The 22,603-nt window shown below is 44.9% G+C and overlaps 2 protein-coding genes across 2 annotated transcripts; both read right to left on the bottom strand.

The window, feature by feature from the left end:
- Positions 1-1,763: 1,763 nt before the first annotated feature.
- Positions 1,764-8,370, bottom strand: LOC120793461 (hyaluronidase-5-like). The gene is made up of 4 exons (XM_040133565.1): positions 8,270-8,370; positions 3,796-4,756; positions 2,413-2,502; positions 1,764-2,317 (listed from the first exon to the last, which is right to left on the bottom strand). Exons 2-4 carry the CDS (start codon positions 4,735-4,737, stop codon positions 1,904-1,906), a joined length of 1,446 nt encoding a protein of 481 aa, XP_039989499.1. The 5' UTR covers positions 4,738-4,756; positions 8,270-8,370; the 3' UTR covers positions 1,764-1,903.
- Positions 8,371-11,748: 3,378 nt separating this feature from the next.
- On the bottom strand, positions 11,749-17,300 carry LOC120793315 (hyaluronidase-1-like). Its single transcript, XM_040133278.1, has 4 exons — positions 17,278-17,300; positions 14,697-15,621; positions 13,209-13,298; positions 11,749-12,301 (listed from the first exon to the last, which is right to left on the bottom strand). Exons 2-4 carry the CDS (start codon positions 15,609-15,611, stop codon positions 11,972-11,974), a joined length of 1,335 nt encoding a protein of 444 aa, XP_039989212.1. The 5' UTR covers positions 15,612-15,621; positions 17,278-17,300; the 3' UTR covers positions 11,749-11,971.
- Positions 17,301-22,603: the final 5,303 nt, after the last annotated feature.

Genomic DNA, 22,603 nt, shown 5'->3' on the forward strand with positions numbered 1-22,603 from the left:
TCCTCCTCCTCCCTGTCCACCCTCACTTTCTCTGCCTCTGGTCGTGCTGTTCTGCCACCCGGTGGTTGTCTGTCTGTACTACACCTCCACCATGCCGAGGGTGTCTACTGCAGCAGGAGGAAACTGACACACACACACACACACACATGCAGGATACATTCAGTTGCGCTTTAACGCACTGGCTTCCGTCAGTGCGCCTCGGACCAGATTTTTGATCTCAAGGACCCTAGTCCGTCTGGTCCTCCGCTAAAGAACAAGAGATGAGCTGAGGATAAAAATTCAACAGCCCTCACAGTCTACAAGAAGAGTCGACAGCAATAGAAAAATTCAGCCTCTCAACAGCAATTTAACTTTTGTTTTTCCAAGTTTAAATTCAACTCAGATTTGTCCTTCATGAATTTTGGCTTTCGTACCCTGTTGCACTTAATGCGTTTGGATTGTGGGAAAGACTTCATTTTTCTTCCCCTCAGGACAAACTCTGGACAAAGAAAGGAAGTTACAGTCCTGCTTCAAATAAACTGGAACCAAATGGCACTTTTTTTGGCTTTTGGCCATCTTTCATCCGTTTGACGGTGGAGCAGAAAACATCCAGAAGCAGTTTTTTTTAGCGTAACCACATGCACCCCCAGGGAAGATGATCAGATCCCTAACTACACCCATATTTCTTAACTCATGACGGTTGTCACTGCCGATGTCACCACTGAACATGATTGATGATACTGTGTGTGTGTGTGTGTGTGTGTGTGTGTGTGTGTGTGTGTCTGTGCCAGCTGCAAACTGCTCAAAATAATCTTGTTCGGGTCAAATCTGAACTTTCTAAAACCTCAAATTTCTTTGTATAGGAAAGAGTTACTCTAATTAAGTGAGGTCTCACTCACAAAGTTGTAACGAATGGTTACTTAACCATTTCAGTTTCACCAGAGATTAACACCATTATGGAACAAGAGGTAGTTTAATTAACGTCATTCCTTTTAGCTTCAAGACTTCCACGGGCAAAACTACATTTCATACACCGCTGCAGTTCTCTGGAACGGGGCTCCAGGAAGGGTGGGTGACTACTGGCTGAATCTGTTTTTTTGTCCGCCCTCGCAAACTTCTTTCGCTCGTCTCTGTAACTCAGTCTCGTTTGGCTGTTATGTTCTTTGCCTGACTCGAACATCTGCCCACCATTCTCCTTGAGACAACCACGACGGAAAATTTGAGCTTTTAGCTTTATTGTGTTTGTATCCTGAACAGTTTAATCGTATCGGACAACCGGGTGGCCGCAGTCTTGTATTTACTTTTATTGTTGTCCAAAAAAAAACCATATTTATTTCAGACACTTGAACCATAGGAAACGCTCAGGTTTCAAACGGCTCGTGCTTTGCTGCCTTCTGTCCCTCACATCGCTCAAGACAGGTGTGTTGTTTACCATGTTAAATCATCTTAGTTTAGCGTGTTAGCATGCTAACATTCGCTAATCAGCACTAAACACAAACTACAGCTGATGGCTGATGGGAACGTCATTAGTTTTGCAGCTTTTTAAGCATAAACCAAGTCTGCTATGTACCTGCGACCGCATCCAACAGTCATGTCGCAGGGACCTGGATCGCTGCGGCAAGTTGAGACATTGAGCCACTGGGCAACATTTCAGGGTGTGTTAAGTTACTCTTTATTCACATTAGCTATAGATTTTTGCCCAAGGGTCCTCTAACAGGTTAATCCAGCCATGAATGTAACTGAGCGAATGAAACTGCGAGACAAGACTAAACTTAATTAAAAACATGAAAAACGCAGGTAAAAGCAGTCGGAAGTAACAAGAAAAAACAAACGACAAGCTCAAATAACAGTGTAATTGTCCTTTAAGTGTCCACAGCCTCACATCCCGTATTACATGTATCAGGTTGGTGCTAATAATTTATATTCACATCACGACGTACTTCAGACAGAGCAGTATCATCACCAGCAGCAGGGGACGGGGCCCGTCAGCTCCTCGACTCCACCCAACGATGAAGGCCTCGTGGATGACGTTGACCGTCAACACCGATCTGCACGGCTCCTCGCTGTAGCACATGCAGTCGAAGCTGCGGTCGAACCAGTTGACGTCGTCCTGCGAGAGGTCGCCGCTCACAGTGAGCGGGCCGCCGCGTCGCTGCCGCTGGATCCGGTAACGGCGCGGGTCAAGGTGGAGGAAGACGTCGTCGTCCCAGCGCTTCCTCACGCAGCGACCTCGGCCCTGGCAGAGCGCCTCGCTGCAGAGCTGCGTCGCTTTGGAGACGTTCAGGATGTAGGGGTTCATGACCTGCTCCAGGTGGCGTCGAGCGTCAAAGCAGGAGTCCTGCATGATTGTGGGAGGGATTGTGGGATGTTGAGTCAGTTAGCTGTCGGATAATTTTGAAACCGCCCCAGAAAACTACCTCTACCACGTCCTACCTCTGAATCTGTGACGTTCATGTCTCCCCAGGAAACGATGCCGGCGGCGCCGAGAGCAGCAGCTTCTCCGATGGTGTTAACCAGATCAAACTGCAAAAAAAAAAAAAAAAAATGACAGCCAGCCAATCAGAAAGGAGCAGGAAATGGCCTCCCACACAGTCATGTTGATTGATAAATAGCAACACTCACCGTTGAGGTTCAACTCTAAAATAAGCTAAAGATCAAAAGTAACCAACGTATGAAAAATGTAAAATCTCAAGACGAAACGGAACTAAAAAATAGCCACTTTTTTTTTTAACAGTAATGGCACCATTTCCTGTTAACAATGGATCAAAAAGTTTTTCCTTCGAACGATAAAGATTTTTACATTCGTTTCCCGTCTTCAGGGCGAGAGCTCGCGCTCTGGATTATGAACGTCTTAACGTCGGTGGTGTGTCGGCTGAATGCAATTCGCACACAAATGAGCATTTCTGACTGTCTGTGAGGTATGCCATAGCTTACAAATACAATAAATCCCGCGGCATAAACATTGTAAAGGACATATTAGAAATGCTTCGTGCATTTGCAGCTGTTCAGTATGAACGTGCAGCTTAGTATGCAGCCAGTGCTCCCGTCAGTGGGAGCTCATTCTAAACACAATGATGGTGCTTTCTGGGGAACACTTCTTGAAGTAAATAAGGTTGGTAAGGTGGATTTAACTATCGTGTTTTCACATAGATTCTGTGTCCCCACACTTTCAAAACGTTGTTTGCTTCTCTCGTGTAGGGCGATGCCGGTCACCGCAGTTTTGCGGTAAACGGGGCCCCCCCCCCGGTGGCTAGTGTTCGCACTGACAATGGCAATTTTAGAAGATCGTTTTCTCTTAAAAAACCAATAAATTTACTAATTAAATACAAATAAATACCCGAACTGTGTCCTGAGTCCTGATACACCAACAGGATTTCAATTTGCAAATGTCAAACGATTAGAAACCCACTAAAACTACTTATTGTAAAAATGGTTCTGATTAAAGTGCATGAAAATGCACGATGGGGTGTCCTGATGTAAAACAATTATAGACAGTGGGGAGATGAAGAATGACACTATGTGAAGAGCGGCGTTTCCTCCGTCCACTTATGTTGACTCTGAAACCCCCCCCACAGTGAATGATCAGGCTTACACCATGGACAAAAGGAACGAAGGTCAACTGTGTTTAAACCAATCCGGAAGAGTATTGCCATGGTTACCCGCTGTTTATTGTACCTTAAGCTTTAAATAACGATCCAAAACACTTGCCAGCCAATCAGAAATGAGTATTTTCCGCGCTACGACGACACATTAACATACATTGTGCCTAAAAGTGAGAAAAACCTGTCTTTTTAAGCGAGCACAGGTGTGTCTGACCTCTGACATGTATTCGGCGGTGCTGTCCTTGTACACGGGGCGGATGTAGGCGTAGACGGGGACTGAGTAGGAGCTGTTGGGCAGCATTGACACCCTAATGGCCTCCTGGATTCGATGGCGGACGAACAGCCGGGCCTGCTGGGAGTCTCTGAGCACCAGCTCCAGATAGATGGACGGAAAGAGCGCTGTGGACTCTCTCCAGAGCCACAGCAGCTCCTCGTTCCTCTCCTTCTCGATGGCGGGACACTCTCCGGTGAAGCCTGCCATGTCCTGGTTGTAGTCGTAGTTGTAGCAGTCGGGGTACAGGTAGTAACCCCAGAGTCTGTTGGGCCTCAGCCTCTTCCCAATGCGGATGGAGCGGAGGAAGTACTTCTTGGCTGCGCGTTCGAACACGATCTTCGCCCAGTCCTCCGCCTTATCGTCAGACAATGACGCGTCTTTCTTCTTCACCATTTCGATGGAAATCTGTCGGTAGATGTCTTTGCTGCCCCAGTTTCTAACCCACTGTGGCCTCCACTCCTCAAAGTCAAGCACAGCAAGGCCCGGATGGTCAGTGGGAATGTAGTACTCGATGTCGTCCTCGGCCTGCTTGTGGTGGTCCTGCAGGTCAATCAGCTGCGGCAGACCCTCATCGTACATCTCACCGGTGTCTTCGTCCACGTAGGGGAAGATGCCGAAGCGGTCGATGTAGAATATGGAGATGCTCTGGTTGGTCGCCGTCTTCAGCGTGCTGCTGACAAAGTGGAAGTGGGAGAGGTCGAGGGGCATGCCAAAGCGGATGTCGCACAGCTCAGTTGGGGCGTTCCACATGAACAGGAAGGGGTGACCAGGACGGATGGGAGGGTCCGTCCTCGGTAAGGCCTGGCCGGAGCTCAGCAGGGCCAACATGGCGATGACGACGGAGAAATGCTGTTTGTCACGAAGCAGTTTGACTGGGTTCATTCTGAATCAGGAATCTGATCTGTGCGGAAAAGGAAACGCAAACAGTAGTCGGAAAAAAATTAGGAGGTCAGATTGAGTTCCTCGTAGCTCGCACTCTACTTTTATTGTGTTTTTCCATCAAAGTTCTGCCTGAAAAAGTGACAAAAATAAAACAACAAACCAATTTTCACCAGTTGGTGTTCACACAAAGAAATCCGACAAATTCATCAGTTGACAGACAGTAGCAAAGTTACTTAGTTAAAGAACCGTTTCCCTCTACATACATTAAGCATTTAACTTTTGCAGATATAAAGCTTAATTTAGCTAAGCCTCAGCCAATACGGTCTCATGTTGTATATCCGAGATTTGTTCAAACTCAGCGGGACATTAGTTTTAGCCATGCTATCTAGCAGCTGTGTGGATGGCAGTGTCGGTTTGGTCCGGCTAAACATCGGTCATTGTGAGGGTGTTGCCACGCTGACGGCCAGCCCAGACTTTGCCTAAGTGCAGCCTCACAGAGCCGCTAGCACGGTTGTAGACTCTCGGTCTCGTTCCCAGATTGAAGCTACTTCTGGGGATCTTTTCAGACGTGCGGGATCGAAGCGTTGGTTGTAAGGCTAACAGTTTGGAGAGGGCGATGGCCTAGCACCCGTTCTTCAGCTTACCTGGTTCCACGAGAGAGCAGATGTTCCGAGTGCTGGCAGAGAAGGAAAGCAGCGGGCCTCCGAATGACTGACACTGTTAGATTTACTCTCACAAATTTGAATTTAATGTCGCATTCTGACGTCGTCAAAGCAAGAATTTTTTTGTTTTTCTGCTTTTTTTTAAAAACTCGTACTCCTTTCAGATTTATGTCAGAAAAAGGGGAATATGAAGGGACATTCGAAGCGTAACTAAACCCTCAAATTCTGTAGGAGATGTCTACGCAGTGGTTGATCTGACGCTGAGGCCAAAGCAGCCGACTGGGATTCAGTAATCATTAATTTTGTTGTTTACACCTGTGCTTTTCCCACTGCCACATGTCAAAATGTCTTCGGCAGCAGGTCGGCCAAAGCCAGGAGATGTCGACCTGCTGAACCGACGTTGCACCAAATTCTGTGGCCCATCAAACGGTGACTTAAAGCTGCCGCAGATTTTTTGGGTTTTTTTTGTTATTTCATGGTCTTTAAAGGTGGGTACCATTAGGATTCTATCGGAACTGTTACTTTTAACAATAGCCTCATCAGTGCCGATTACCGTGCAGGAAAAAAACACTTTTTTACGTATATTATTTTAATAACAACATTTTTTTTGTTTGTTTGTTTGTTTGTTTTGTTCTCGGCACACATTTAATCATTTCCCTTCGCTCTATTTTCCCCAACATTTCCGTTTCCTCACCACATTTCCAGTTTCCCCGTGTTTATATTATAGGATGATGATATGACGTTGATAATGAGATTGGCGTGTCAATGCAAGTTTTTAGGTAAGTCGATTTCAATTATTTAATGACCTGTATTATCTATTGTTGTGTATTTATTTTTATATTTTTCACTTTTTAACCTTTTACTAAAATTTTTAGTTAATTATATTTACTGAAATTAAGTGTTTTCTCTCATTTTTAAATTTCCCACAGTACCAACAGTATGGACCATAAAACGTATTTATTTAACCACCAGTTATTTCTTAGTTTTGCCAGTGTTTGTTTGTTTTTTTATTCCTTATTTTGAGCCCAGCAGATCAGAGGGCCTTCAGTTCAAGTTACAAAATGGAGTTGGAAGATTTTCTCAGACGACATCAGTGATACGGAAACAAGTGTCCTGACTTCAGGGAAGATTTATGTGTTTTTAATATCCTGAAGACAAAGCTGAGTCAGTAATTGTTTGGATTTTCCTCCGTTGCATAAAAGAGATGAAATATGACATGTTATTAGCTTCAGTTAGTAGCTCGGCTGTTCTCATGTCTTGGCAGCAGCAAAACGAGCAGTTAAAAAATTTCCTCTGATAATCAAAGGGTGTAATGCGAATGGGAACACTTTTCCCTCCCTCGTCGAGTGAGGAAGCGGACCTGTTGAACAAGAAAGTGAGAGCCCAACATGTCCAATGGTTCCCACTGAAGACATAAGGTCTTTGTTGATTCTCTTGGCCAAAAACATAACATGCAACGCATCAGCACCATATCAGGTAGTTGTGGCTAACATGTTAGCACGGTGTGAGCTGCCCATGTTCACAGCCGTCCCATTGGAGTTGTGTTCGCCATGCACTTTGCAACCTTTGTTTGCGCGCAGCTGTTATCCTTCCCCCAGCTTGTCCCCACCCACGTGAGCTCTGCGCTATCGTTTAATTACAGTACCCTTCGTTAATAAAAAAGAAAATATCAAATTAGAGCAACAGACCCATCTTCTGTCTCCTCTAATATTAACACGACCACGTGGCTAATTTTAATATTTTTTTTTACCTCCGACAAGGAGGTTACATTTTTCGCCCGTGTCTGTTTATTTGACAGCAGGATCACGCAAGAACTACTGAACCGATTCGCACCGAGCTCGGTGGAGGGACGGGGCTTGGGCCGGGGAGGAACCCACTACATTTTGGGTCAGATCCAAATCATACCTAAAAAAATCTATTTTTCATGTTATCTATTTAAATACATATAAATGTTTTTTTCTGGAGAGCACATTGGTCAGCATTCATATATAAGCTTTACTTGATCAGGCCGATCTGATTGGGATCAAGATCTGTTTTGCAAGACAAAACCCGAGCACGGCCGAGAGAAAGAAGAGCAAACGTAGCCAGACATGACAACGGCACAGACACACAGCATCAGAGACGGTTCCAGACGTCGCTAAATAGATTCAGAGGTGACAGTTTCACATTTGTTGCTAAATGTTGTCTGTAAATCGACCGACCTGCTCGACCGAGTGACCGTGTGTACGCCCTGCTGCTGGACGGCCGGCAGAACACACAGATGAAATCAGCTGTCCGGTGCATGAGAGCAGGTTCAAGTGAAAACACAAAGAGCAAATTGAAACCGGACACTTTACAGATGCTACAGATACAATCGGTTCTAATTATAGTTCGCGGTCCACAGTGTCCCACAGTCACATCTTTGGCCTTTTAGAAAACAGTGTCGCAGCTGCACCTTTGAGCATTTTTACAATTAATGCTGTTCAGCCTTCTTTGCCTATTGATCGATTTACTAGATTTTCATCCACCTGCTCTGCTGCCCAGCCAACAGCATGGACTCACAGTATAAGACGGTGTAAAGACAGTGATCGACAGACAGCTTTACACTCTTTGTTAACTTGAGTATCTTTATGAGGTCACGGGCTCTGATGTGTAACCACAGTATCTTTGTCTCCAGGCAGGTTACGAGCAGCCACTCGGTCTGACAGTTTTATGATTTCTGAGTTCACAGAATTTCAGAGTTAACAAGTCAAATTACGCTCTTGCCGGGTTATATCCAAGGTTCAGCTGTGTGGCGGCTGCGGGTCCTCGTTGAGCTCTCGGAAAAACATCAATAGACGTCTGAACCCACGTGGGACATTTCGGTGAGACATCATTAACGGAGCACCAACCTGCTTTGGGGTCCAACTTCCCGCCGTCCAAACTGCACGCTCAGTGACTCCTGAAATTATTACCTGTTTCTCATAAACGCTACCCTCCCTCTCCTCTGGGAGTCAAAGCAGCTCCTCTTTAAATGAGCTGTTACAAGAGTTTAAATTACAGGCAGGTAACTTGTGGGAACTTGTCAGAGCTGAGAGATCTGCAGCCCCGACCTGTTCTGGTTTTTTACTGGGATGTCCTGTTGTTTTTAATGCTGAGGACGAGCTCCCTCCTTCCTGCCCGGAGGATGATATCCGAGGAAGCTGCGGGATGAGGACAATGTGTGGACTCACCGCCACTCATAATTGAGGCATGCGTCCGGACACGCAAGGAATGCAGTGAGAGTTTGAACTTGGTCAGCCGGTCGGTTGGAAATGTACTGAGCTGAGGGAAATCCACCTGGTTACATCGTGAGAGCGATGAATCACGCCGAAGAGGAAGCCCGGCCGGTTCCCTCGCAGATCATCAACCTCTGCTGAAGATGAAAAGACTCAGTTCGACCGGTTTGATAAAGAAGGGTCTGACAAAGGGAAAAGAGGTTGAGTCAGTTTTACACAAAGTCACTGATTCTGCTAAACACAAGTCACTGTAGGGAGGGACTTTACTTTTCTGTTAAGATTGTCTAAATGGGTGGCAAACACATCAAATTCAGATCAAAATTGTGTAATCTCTTGAATCTTGGCTTGTGTACTTAGGTTCATGTGATCGGAAATTAGAGGTGATGTGTCATAAAGTAGCAGACTTCCTGCTATTGTGGATAATAGCTTGTCCCAAGCCGTGGTCATGCTGTCTCCTCCGTCAATGTGGGTGTGTGGGTGTGTGTGTGTTTTTTTTTCGCCCCCTGGCATCGGTCCTGCACGGATATGTGTGGCGCGGCCACTGGTTATATTGATTTTATCATCTTTGCGGTAGACTGCTCACTGACTCAGAACCGGCTACAGAAGAGCCAGGTCAGCACCTCGGGCTGCGTGTCGTCGGGGCGCTCACACAATGCCGGCGGGAACGGGGAGAAGCGGAAAGCCTCCCGTCAACCATGTGAAATTAAAAATCGGCTGAGTTGAGGGTTAGGAGCAGCTGGTTGAAAACAGTGGAACCGGACACAAGTAAAAAAGTCTTACGCTACTTTTAAATTAGCTGTGAAGTAGCCGATCGCTTGTGGAGATATTAATACGGGACTTTATTTACCTGTAACTGCCAGGGACAGTGTCGGCCATTTTGCTACAGGTCTGTTGACACATGTTGTAGCTTTCCGAAATTCCTGACATCTCCGACTCAAAGTCACAAATGTGTGGCCACAACCTGAACAGTTTTTATCCCTCAGCTGCTCGTAATTTCATCTTGAAACACCCCCACGTCGGAAACTTGGGATCGGAGGCGCTGAGATTTTATTGATACCACTGCTATTATCGTTTCTGCTTATCCGTCCGATTTCTTTATCGATTCCCCGATCGTTTTTTTTCTGTGTGGGGAAAAAAAGTTAGGCCGACACTGGTTTTCATCGTCAGCGCAACTGTTTTATCATCTCTGGGTCTGAGCGCAGCGTAGAAACAGAGTGTTTTAGAGTGTTTAATACGTGGTATTCCTGGAATTTAAAGCCCAGGTTACGTAGAAAGATGTGTTTTTTTTACAGACGTTACAACTGGCGCTGTCACCATCATTCTTTGTGAAAGGGAGGCACGCTTCGTTCCTTCCTCTCCGCCGCGACGCTCTCTCTCGCTGCAAGTTTCCAGCAGCGAAGATGCATGAGTTGGACGTCATTGTTTTGCAAAGCGCAACTTTCAGAAAAACACGCCGGCATCAGTAAAAGGAAATGATAAGCTCGGAGACATGCGGCAATCTGGGACCGGTTCTCGATTCCATTCCCTAACGACATGAATGCGGCAGAACCTTAGAACTGAGAATCACGAGACGTGTTTGAATGCTGTTTTGTTTTTTGTTTTTTGCTGATATGTCATAGCCAGGAAAGAAATATTTCCATTAGAGAACGACATTTAGGAGGCGTAAAAACTGGAGGGTTTTCCAGAACCCAAAAATATCACAGGTCTCTATAATGTCGTAATTTGCCACATTAACTGCATGGCTTCCTTTAAGCCCGGTCATTTTGCACTATCTTACACTTATTGCTAACAGTGCCGCTATAGTTACGTTTGACGGAGGGAACGGAGAGCAGATTGTCCCGCCAGCATGTTTTATTTGTGCATATTTCACCTTTAATAACTTGCCAGGGGTTCATTCAGGCTGTGGCGTTCATAAAGCCTGTCCAGCCTCAGTAGTATTGTTTGGTAAAGCCCACTCGGCCTTGTGGCCCACTATTCCGGCTCTCATTCATAAACTGAAAGCCGTAGCGTCTTTGAAATGATTACGCGCTCATTCACACGTTCCCTTGTTCACTATTCTCCATGAAGTACCCTGACCGATCCTAGACCCCGTCCCCGCCCAAGGGCTCCAAAGGAACCTAGGGAACAGGTGTTTTCTCCCTCCCACATTGAGACAGAAAAAATAGCATCGTAACGACGGCACGGTTTTCAGGTGAACCTGACAGTTTACATGTGGTAATACTGACACACCTAAATGGGAATAATTAGTTCAAGAAAAGAAAGGATCAGGTGTAATTATTAACATCCGTTGATAATTATCCCTGAACCTTTCTTGTTGACACAAGTCAAAATGTCTGCAGTGAGAAAGGTCTGTTGCTCTCACTGGAGAATTCAAAAGTGTGACAGGCTAATGTCGATCAGGCAAATGCAATCTGCGCAACAATCCCCAGAAATCATTCCTCAGTTTAATCCTTCGTTTTTATTACAGTGTTAACAGTTGAAGGATTTACCGTGACCAGCGTCTGAACGTAACGTTTAACTGACCTGAAATCAGGGCTGTAGTATTTGAGTCGGGTCTAGAGATGCTCGTCTTCTTCGACCACAGACTTGTCTCTCGTCACAGAGGGTTTGACTCGGACTTGCTTCGGACTCGTCAGCGCCCAGGACACGTGGGGCATTTTGATTTCGAAATTGGTTCCTGTCCCTAGGGCGTTTTTACTCTGACTTATCACGCAGAACCATTTAATATCATCACAGTTCTGCTCTAGGGTACAGATAATGGCTGTTTTGAATAATATCAGACTTCCTCTCTTATAGGATTCAGTTTTCTTCCTAGAGCTGAAATGACAATCTTTGCAAATAAACATTCAGGCATCTTGGGTTGTCTTGGTCTCCCTCTTGAAAAAAATCTTTCAGCTACTAGAACGTGTTGCGACTTGATGAAGTGGTGTTTGATTAGAGATTTATTTTAATCAGATTTTATTGATCTGTTCTTCAGTCCTAATCCTTCTGTTCAGTGCAGTTCGTCGGTTAAACCAAAGAAAATGCAAAGAAGTGTTTTCTGCAGAGCATTTATTAATTAATTATTGTTTTCAATTCCAATAAATCGTTATTTTGTCTGGTTTTAGAAAGACTGACGTCACATTTGATGATTTAACCTGCAAAATGATTATATCATGATTTTCTTTTTTGTCCACACTAAAGTCTTCTGTTTTTCCAATAAACACACATTGCTGATGTAATTTAGAAAGAATTTAATCAAATGATAGGATACAAATGGAATTATAATGACAACCTAATCAAATCTGTGGGACGGCTGGGGACACTGTTCCGGACACACTTTACTCTCCTCACAGATTAAACCCAGATGAGTTTGTTTTTGGTCGGCTGCACCAGTTTTGGTGAACAGCTCCAACCCCAGTAGCACTGACAGGTGAAGCTTGCAGCCCAGGCTTCGAGGTCGGCGGCGGAGGGTTGACCAATCGCCACGTACTTCCTGTTGGCCCGCAGGATCCTGAAGTGGCTGGGGTTCAGGTGCAGGTACTGGGAGGAGTCGTAGTTCTTCCTGACACAGCGGCCCCTCCTTTGGCACAGGACCTCGCTGCAGAGCATGGCGGCCGCCGTCACGTTAGCGATGTAGGGGCCGAAGGTGGACTTCAGGTAATCGGACAGGGACTGACAGGCAGCCTGCAGGGAGGAGGTGGGGATTAGAAGTCGGACCCAGGTATATTAGGACAGAAAGAAAAGGTCGGTAATAGTTTAGTCTAAAAATGATAAATGAATCATAAGGAGAGAAGATGCAAAAACGACGACCCTGCTCTTTATATCTGCTCTGTAAATGTCCTGTTCTCTCCGTACATTATAATCCAACTGAAATTTAAGTCCTCCTTACGCTGTGTGGGAAGAAATTTAAATATAAAATAGGATAAAGAGCACGGAGCAACATACGAGGTACCATAGGGAGTGTTGAAATCGGGGATGGACGAAGCAGCGGCCAACAACATTAACACCCCCCCATGGCTGTCGGAAAAAAAGTGATGATATGAACTATTTTTAGTCCTGACACCACAGAAAAGTTAAGGTTAAAATTCAATAAATAAAGGATATTTCTGATGTAGTTTTTCTTCCTTTCAATGATCTGAAAATGGCTCTTACCACAAATAGTGGGCTAAGGCTAACAGCATCTAACAGTCAATTAAGATAACGCGTGAAGAAAAGTCCTACAGGACTGAAACAGTTCTTTGGAACGTCTCTCGGCAGAGGTAACAAACACTTCAGTGTCACAGCTGCCAGTTCCACCTAAAAGAGGAAACAAGGTCACTTTAATTATTTGCTAATTAACGCCTGGTCATCTGCGTTCCTGTTTTCAGATCTCTGACGAGTTTTACCGTGGCTGCAAACTCACAATACAGAAACTTTAAAAGTGACAGGTCTTCAAGTCAGTGTGATGATTTCCAGTTTCCCTCTGCTTCCGCAGGGAAGTGTCGGCGAAAAAAACAGAGAAAGTGGAAAAGTAGACTCGAAAAGAGTGTCCTTTGATGACTGGGAGCAGACCAGTCCAACCAGTGATTAAACTGCAGAAAGCTGTGGTTACCTCACTGTTGTAGTCTTTGACTCCCCCCCACATCACGACCCCCGAAGCCCCGAGGGCTGCCGACTCTCCGACGGTGCTCACCAGGTCCGTCTGGAGGAAGACGAAACACACCAACACAAATACGCCAGATCAGCATTTTTTTTCTAAAGACGGATTTCCTTCCTTCAGGCTTCTTCTTCGATCTTCTGTGACAGGTCATTCGGCTTATACAGACGTCACACTTGCCGCTGATAGGGAATCCGTCGTTTCATCGCTCATTTTGCGCCGCGTGGTGATGAGGATAAGAGCAGAGGGGGTGTTTTGAAAAACTTTCCAGGCTGGTTCTTAGAAGCTGGAATCCCAGAATATTATATGTATATAACAATAGACGGATATATTGTACATGGACTATAATGCAACTTATACGGTGTAAGGACTTGTATGTGTTTAACATATATTGAGTATGTGATACAAGTCTCACATGTCATTGACACGTTTGTGGGCATATATGTCACATTGACCCACTCGGCTGTGCCCTATTGTTGAAATTATCATCACATTACTAACGAGGACGTTTTCTGATGTCAACATATGACTATCAATGTGGCAAATGAATGCAGAATCACATGTCAAACTGATGCTCATAGCAATGAAATGAGTTCCGTGGTTATTCAGTATAACAGACAAAACTCATGTGAGCACTTCATATAACTTGAATGACTCATTTTGTTAGTTTATTTTTTTTTTGTTAAGTCTTTTCTTATCGCAACTCGTTCAGCATCATTACATCGGAAAACAGGAATTTCTAGAATAGCATACTCATTCCGCACATTTGCAAATATGGCAACCTGCACAATCATTATGTCATTTTCACATATAAATATATGTTGACATACACAAAATGATCGTGCCTGGTCATGGCGTTTATGAGATAATGGCAGCCATACAGGTGTTAATCATCATATAGGTCCTCTCTTTATGCTGAAACACAACGTATACAAGATTTAAGAGTCAGTGCCAACGAGGAACCTTTTATCAGTGCCTGCATCGTGATTTCTCTCTGTGATTAAAATAGTTTGTGAGCCAATCACAGTGTTGTGGGCGGGTTAAAGAACGGGAATGTCATCTTCCTACATAGGCCACAAAACTGAGCGTGCGTGCGATGTTCGCAGCCGGTCGGATTTGCCCACAGGAATAACCACTTGGCATATTTCTTCAGCGATTTGATAAAACGTTGGGGCAGACACATCAGTCACTGCTGAGCGAAAATGACTCCCCCAAACAGAAAACGGCTAACATGAACGCCACGTCACACGGAAGAATGAAGAGAAACAACACAAGCTTTCATATCAGGCTAATGGCGTCCATGTAGCCCACTCACGAAATCTCAGAAGAACCTGAACACATAAAAACTGAAGACCCAAACGTTTCCTGCTGCCCACTGCAGTAAGGACCAAAGGTTTGTTTACAAGTAACTTAAGCAAATGTTAGGTAATCAGAGTGTCTCACCAGGCTCTGGAACTTCTGGGTCTGTTGCCGGTACAGCGGCCTGGAGTAGACGTATATTGGCACTGTATACGGACGTTTGGGCAGCGCCGCCACCCTCAGTGCCTCCTGTACACGGTTGCGGACAAAAAGTGCAGCCCGGGAGGAGTTCCTCAGACTCAGGTGGAGGTAGATGGAGGGGAAGAGGGCGGTGCTGCGTTCCCACAGCCACAGCAGCTGGTTATTCTGCTTCTGGGTCTTCGCGGAGCACTTCCCCGAGTAGCCGGGCTTTTCCCAGCTGTAGTTGTGGCAGTCGGGGAACAGGTAGAAGCCCCAGCGGCGACTCGGACGCTTGCCAATACCGAGGCTGATGGTCCTCTCCATGAAGCGCCGGCCCGCATGCTGGAACTGGCTCTTGGCCAGTTCGGAAACTTGCTTTGATGATAAAAATGGGGCCATCTGCAGGGCGTGAGTGATGGACAGCTTCTGATAAATACATTTTGATCCCCAGTTCTGGTCCCACAGGGGGCGCCAGGACTCCCAGTCGATGACAGCCAGCCCAGGAGAGGAATCCTGGGAGATGCTGTGATCTATCTGACTCTGGACCTTGGCCAGATGCTCCGTCAGGTTGCCGTTTTGGGGGACTCCACCTCTGTAGAGCTTGTGCTTGATGGTATCGACTTTAGGGTAGAAGCCGAAGCGGTCCTCGTAGAAGATGGTGACGAACTGACCGGTCACGGCGGAGGGCGTGGTCACCGCCTGGAAGGCTGCGGTGTCCAGTGGGATGCGGAGTCGTTGACAGTGGTCGGTGGGGGCGTTCCATATGGCCACGAAGGGGTGGTCGCCGACCAGCGGCGGCTCCGTGGCTGGCAGGGCCAGAACAGTGGTGATAGACCTGATGATACAGACGGCGACGTAGGACAGGAAGGGTGAGGCCATCGTGATGGGTCTGGACAAATAGAAGAAAGACAGACGAATAAGGCTCAGTCCCAATTTAATCCATGATACCCTCACACTATCCACTCTGCCTCCATGTTCACATGGAGGGTCCACCATATTAAGAGCCATCTCAAAACTGTTAGGAGAAGAAGTGAACGTTGAAATCCTCTGAGAGCAAGTCTACGCTGGTGCAAACTTGTCCTTTCCCACTTCCTGTTAACTCACATGCAAACACAGCAAATGCAGGAAACGTATAAACTTCCTGATGGAGCCTTTTCGTGGTGGATTGGAAGTCACAGAATTTGCTGGAAACCAAGACTGTGTCCCAATAAATTTATTTGATTTGTCCAAATGGCCCTTACAGGTTCACGTCATGTCACACTTTGTGAGACGGGTCTAATAAAATCCTGATCTCAGTCTGTGCCAGACTGTGCTACATGCTGGTTTTAAGGCCTACTAGTGAGTTGTAGTGCTGGAAACACTACGACTACTAAAATGGAAACAGGAGAAAAAAAAACAAAAACAAAATTCAGGTAGAGACAGATCATCAACCTGCATCATCTGCAAAAAAAAAACGAGCTATGGCCACGGTGCGGGTACCGTCCATCTAACTTCACTGAAAAATGTTTTTCACCACGGATACACACTGGTGTGGTGTCTAATAAAATGTAGGACCTATAAAACAAAGCATTACCAAGTCTTTAGGTTCTGCCCTGGTCTTTTATTAATTTCCCTGTTAAATTGTTTGTATTATATTAAAAATAAATTACAAGACTATTGCTTTGTTCTAGTGTAGTGTGCCTTTCTCAAAAAACAACCCGAGACAACAGATGAGAACCAGCCCTCTCGGCTACCTCATGTACCGTTTTTTTTCTTTTTTCAATTGGTCCTTGAGCGCTTCCCGGAGAAGGTCTGTTGGCGGATGATAACGGCCACATACGGAGCTTTACATGCAAAACTGCCTTTTTATTCTCTGGGTTTGGAATAATTCACGGACGTCTCGACGGGCATTCAAACACCACCCTCAAAACATGTTTCTTGAGGATTGTAACTGTTCTCCATACTTCCCCTGCCGCCATGTTATCGTGCTGTACGTGAGTAATTCATTTGGTGTGATGTGACTGTGTGTTAACTACGCTACTCCGCCATTTTGGACAGGTCTGTCTCGTAAAATCAGTTCATGTATCTCGGGCGACTTCCCGGCCACTAAAACAGTCAAACAAAATAAGTGAGCAAATTAAATAAAGTAATGGATTTGAATAATTTTACAACTGTGTGACGCAAAAACAAAACTCCACTGAATAAAGAAAAAAAAAATGCATCAAATGTATAAAATGTAAGTATAAACTGAGGAGGCTATTTCTTCGTTTCCAAAGACTTAACATCTTGTAGAAACAGGATTCTCACCTCATCATCAGAATCCAGATCATAAATTTGCTCAAAGATTTTAAATCAGTCTAATCAAAGATAAATACAAAATCAATCTAACAGTTGACCGTTGCTACATAATTAGCAAAAACTCTTAAACTGTTCAGCTGATTGATTCTACATTATTTGCAGTACATGTATCCAGTAATCTCCTTTATCCTAACGGGCAGGTGATGTCCCAATTTCAAATAGTTTTGCAGACTTTCCATATTTTTTGCAACAAGCTGTCAGTTCCTACCTGCTGCTCTCTTCAGGGACCGGTGAAGGACTGTTCGCTGTTTTTCTAAACTTCTGTGTGTCTCCGTTTTCTGCTGCCTCATGTGTCAGAGGAAACTGTTTGTGCACTCTGATAGATTGTTATCTTGTCGATTTCCTGACGTCTGACCCGGACCCATTTTTCAGTCGGCAGCTGGCCGTGGTTCAGGATTCAGGGCTCGGCGCCTGGCTCAGGTGTACACTGACAGCTTGTGGTGTTGAAACCATTTTTGGGATTCAAGTATTTTATTGGGTCTTTGCTGTGGTTTCATTTACACGTAGAATTTGAAACATCATCTCATCAATGCAGTCAGTATTCATACAGCACAGCAGACATGATGCTGTTACCGTAGTTGAACTCAAACCTTAAAAGAACAACTGTGTGCTGGGAGGACAGTTTTCAATTCGGGGTCAATTTCCATAATGAGATTGCGGAAAGACACACGAGGCAGATGAAAACAACTTTAGACCAAATGACCAGAACTACATTTAAAAATGTTGCTGAGGTACAGAAAAGTGAAGAAAGATGCAGAAAAGTTCAATTCATATTTGAGTTATTCATGTTAAATGGCAGCCGCTTCATTATGCATTTACGCAGCTAGAGCTCGATCCTGGCTAAATAGTTGGCATCATATATGCATTGTTTGTTTGGTCTTTTTTGCTTTCTCATTTGCATTTGTAGTTTACAGAAAAAAAAAAGATGCATTTGGATGTTGATGCACAAAAGCCGTCATTTATTAAATTAAAGATACCTCTTAGATTTTGTGCCATTCATCTGTATTGAGTTCAGGGCTACGGAGTTCCACGCAACCTTGGGCGAACTGATGGAATAACAGTGGTGACCGCTGCTTTTTGTAAGGGCATTTTTGTCCCCTTGCGGTGTGTGGACGGGACCGCAGAGCAGTGGTCCTTCAGCCTTTTGCACGCCATCACCATCAGTGCGTCTCCTGTCGCATCGCATTGCAGTGGGGCGGGTTGAGTGGAAGGCCTTTCAGCCTGCAGGCCATCAAGTTTTGTTAGCTATCCTTACTTATTCAGACGTCACCTTTAAGTTGTTCATTAGTTCAATGGATATTTTATTTGGCTTCATTTAGTTGAATACGCTTGTATTTTAAATATTTGATATTCCAATACTAACAAATGATCCTGATTTGATTCACGTCTCTGGCTCCTCGTAGACCTTTCGCTTGAAACCCTGTCAGGACTCGGTTGGACCCTCTTCCCACCTCGATCCCACTTTATTCTGCTGTTGACTGTATAAAAAGGGTTTCGTCATATTTGATTCATGTATTTATTTATCTATTGCACGTGCTGTGGTGTTCAGAGCCTTTTTTGGTCCAACGTCATTTTTTCGTAATTGTTTTGTCCACTTTTGTGGTTTTTTTCTGAAGATAGCTGTATTTTCACAACTGCTATATCTGTTCACCAGTGGTGTCAAATTTTGTCATCAGAGTCTTTGATCCACACAATCATTTTTGTTTCGGTTTTAACGGCTGACCTCAGTATTTGACCAGGTCATGAGATTTCTGAACCTTTAACACAGCTCAGGGACAAATAATGGCGAGGAGTGGCCATAGTGCGGAGCAGTATCTGCATTTCACCTGTAGTTTTCTTCAGATGAAACACTCAGGTTTTTGGATGTGTGGTATTTTGTCATGTGTCATCGCTGTTGAGTAAGCAGAGACTATGATCTTCCTCTTCCTCTTTTCTGTCTTCAGTATCTGGAGAGAAACCAGCCGGTACACGATTCATGTTTCCAGGTTTGTTGCTTTGGATTTAAAAGGAGCGGAGGGTGTTTGAGGTTTATTTGAGGTTCATCTCTGTTTCCACCTCAGGACATGTTTTACAAAGAAGACTAAACGTCTGCAGCCGAACACGTGGCCTGCACATGTCGCACAAAGTGGAGGTTTTTTCTCCGATGATCCAACAGGGCCGGCAATAGCTCCCCTGAAATCCCCTCTTTATGTGCACAGATGAAAAACTTAGAGAAACTCAGGTGTACTGAAGAAAAGTCTTTATTTGCAGTGCATTTACATTCAGGTAACATCTTTCATGTGTTGCATAGTCCTCGTTGCATATTTGGTTTAAAATCTAAAGAAAAGAAAAAAACACAACAAGTGCAGGAGACAGTTGCTGCATCATGATGAGAGAAGTGAAGAAGAACCTTCAGACCCGAGCGTCACCTGAAGGCTGGTTTGAGATGAAAGTACTGATTCAGTTTAAACCAGGATCAGTGTTGCAGAGACTCATGACAGATGCCACATGTTTAACTTTAAAGACCAGAAAGTTACAGACACCTTCATTGGACATGTTTGGGATGACGCCACCCAGACCAGGTTTCAGGTCCAACCTCCATTCTGGATTTGGTTCTGACGTAGTTTCACTGCAGGCCTTTTTCTGCGGACGACGTAGCTCGTTGTGTCCTGCTGCCAAAGAAAAATCAATGGTGTTGTTCACTCAGAGAAACATGACGGTCCATTCAGACTGAGCCCAGAGTGAATCCTATGAGTGGACTGCATAGACGGTTAATTGAAAGGCCCGAGTGGACACAGACTGCTTTACGAGGCACGAACCGAGTCGAGGACACATTTGCGCTACTTGAAAATATCTCAACTTGAGCTAAGGAAAATTTGTGTCGATCCTGAATTCAACAAGTCCTCCACACTAAACGACAAAAACACGTCATTTGTTTTTTCCTTTCAAAACGACCCATGTGATCTCTTCTGAGCCTCCCATCAGCAGGACATCGTCTCCAAAACCGTCACATGTGATTCTTATGACTGTTTTAACCGCTATGCTTAAGGTTTAGGTCCCTCAAACTACTTGGTTAAGGTTAATAAAGGACTGTAGCCACGGTCAAAAGAGAGATGTGAACAACAACACTTTTTGTGTCCTGATCCGTGTTATTCTCCACCTCACTCAAACTGGACGCTCTTGAGTGTTTGGTGTTAGAGGTTTTGTGGCACCGTACCTTCACACCGCTTTACTTCCTCCTTTTGTTCCCGACGCACACGAGTCATAACTCACACGTCCGCGCAAAGGTCCTCATCATGTAAACTTAGCAGTCCCTTCAGCACTTGAACAAACAACACATGGTGAGGGCGGTCTTTCAGTTTTCCGCAGGCTGCTGCGCTTCTTTGTGTGCTGGTTGCCACGGGGCAACGCACCCTGCAGCCCCTCGGAGAACTGTGACAGTGAAGCGAAACCGGCCAGCGGAAGTTTCGACCGGTGCTAATCAGAGAAGCTGTTTCAGCGATGGAGAAGGAGACAGACCAAGAGCTTGAAACTAACTGGAGGGACCAACAAACCTGTAAGAGCACTTTTCCTGGACACAGACGCGTTTGGGTTTGGTCCTTGACGGGTTAAAAAGGCCGCCATGGCTTCTCTGGTACAAAATTTCCAACTCATAAAGATTTTAACATGACCCTTTTTTCTTTTTTCTTTTTACATGAGATGAGACCTTTGGCACTTTATTTACTTCTCTACGCCAAGAAGTAGACGGTCAAGAACCATAAAACCATAGAGAGCCACTCAGTCACGTGTTCAGATACAATATGTGCCATATTTTACATCCTGTTCAGTGTTTCGTCATAACTACAGTACTGTACATCAGCTTCAGAGACAGTAGCTGTCTGTCAGCCACGTTGAGATGAAATAAAATCCAAAAAACTAGACCCAGTCTGTTGATCTCATTCTTCCATACTGAGCTATAGTAACATTAACCTCTACATGACCATGGAAAAACAGACCCGATCCTCTACACTTAGGAGATTTTAGGGTAATGAACCCAACAAAAATGAAAGAAAATATACAGATATGTAATATTTTGAAATCAATAGCACCCACAACATGTGCAAGCCGCGTCCCAACAGGCTCAAATATGTGACGTTTCCTGACAAGCTGTACTTCAAGAGTATAATGTAAGCAACAGTACAGAAAATACACAATTTATATATAATAACAAGTGAAATAAGAGCTTATTGTTGAGAAAACCAATGGGTTTCATACCAGGAGAAATAAACAGTAATTCTTTAAGGATATCATCAAAAATAGCACGAACCAAGCATCAGATCTTAGTGATTATTTTTCTACGTACAGCTTTGTGGTAGTTTTAGCACCCTTTGGTTTCCACTGAAAGTCTTAGCTGTTGCGTCTCCACGAAACAAACTGGCGGATCGTCCTGCGGTTAGCCAGAGTTCACTGTGAAGCTTTTAAAAGTTGAAAAAAAAACATACCAAAAATCCAATCCTCGGCTCTGCAGACACGCCGGGCGATCGTCCTATCGGACGTTCTCTTTAACAAACAGTATCTACATGTACTCATGAGCGTTCCTGGAAGAACTGATGAAGCTGTTGGTCAAAGAGGCGGTGCAGATTGCTGCAGAAGTCAAATACAGCTCACCTGTCTCACAATCAACCACATCTGTCAACATGCCCAACCTCTGTGTCATGTAAAGTGCCATCACTCTCCTTAAAAAGGAAGCGTCAAGTCTTTTGTTTCTTTTTTCTTTGTTGTTGTTAGTTTCAACACAGCAGCTGTCAGCTGTTTGTTTTCCGTTCACACTGACCACCATTCATTTTGAAAGTTTCTCCTCCACTCAGCGGCAGCCCCAGCGGCGCATTAAGGGATTGCCTCTGACGTGTCGGGAGCTACACTTATTTCTTTTTCACTGAGACAGTCCCGGTCACTGTCCTGACGGTCGACACGAAGCTACGGTTGGCATCCCGTTGGCTTAGCTTAGCACGAAGGCTGGAAACGGGGGGGAAACAGCTAGACAGGCCCTGTCCTGTGTAAAAACCCGTTGACAGGCAACCAGACCCCAGGAAGAAATAAGAGGGGTTCCCTTTTGGGGCCAATTAATTAACTGTGACGACTGTGGTGGCAGTTACTAGGAGCGGCTAACTCGCCGTCTGTCGCATCGGTTGAAGTAACGTACCCATCTTTTGAATTTCTATCTCTGTGAGGCGTCTCGCAACAACCGGTGCGGCTGCAAACATTTCACCTGACGGGGGAAACAGACGTCAATGAGGGCAACACCAGACCTGCGTCTGGAGACATAATCAGCGATGGAGTGGCCCGGAACCAGGCTAAAAGGATTATCTGGAATCAACAGAGTCACTGATCATAAAACAATAATTAGTTGCTGCCCTGAACTGCATTTGGTTAGTGTTTTAAAGAGGGGGATGCTGGTGGTACATGGGGTGAAGTCTGCCTCCATCTTAAATCACAAACATTATACTGACTGTGTGTGGAAAAGTAACATCTGCACAGCTGTGTTGAAAAATGACTCCTCCTTCTGTCAGAGTGCA

This window comes from Xiphias gladius, chromosome 8, assembly GCF_016859285.1.
Source record: "Xiphias gladius isolate SHS-SW01 ecotype Sanya breed wild chromosome 8, ASM1685928v1, whole genome shotgun sequence".
Taxonomy (NCBI): domain Eukaryota; kingdom Metazoa; phylum Chordata; class Actinopteri; order Istiophoriformes; family Xiphiidae; genus Xiphias; species Xiphias gladius.

What these genes read in the sequence shown, in the direction of transcription:
- LOC120793461 (XM_040133565.1), bottom strand. Translation starts at nt 4,737, where the DNA reads ATGAACCCAGTCAAACTGCTTCGTGACAAACAGCATTTCTCCGTCGTC. An exon ending in CCGCCGAATACATGTCAGAG is followed by an intron (nt 2,503 to 3,795) that starts GTCAGACACACC and finishes TTTTTTTTGCAG; the next exon opens with TTTGATCTGGTTAACACCAT. An exon ending in TGAACGTCACAGATTCAGAG is followed by an intron (nt 2,318 to 2,412) that starts GTAGGACGTGGT and finishes ACAATCATGCAG; the next exon opens with GACTCCTGCTTTGACGCTCG.
- LOC120793315 (XM_040133278.1), bottom strand. Translation starts at nt 15,611, where the DNA reads ATGGCCTCACCCTTCCTGTCCTACGTCGCCGTCTGTATCATCAGGTCT. An exon ending in CCCAGAAGTTCCAGAGCCTG is followed by an intron (nt 13,299 to 14,696) that starts GTGAGACACTCT and finishes GTCTTCCTCCAG; the next exon opens with ACGGACCTGGTGAGCACCGT. An exon ending in TCAAAGACTACAACAGTGAG is followed by an intron (nt 12,302 to 13,208) that starts GTAACCACAGCT and finishes TCCTCCCTGCAG; the next exon opens with GCTGCCTGTCAGTCCCTGTC.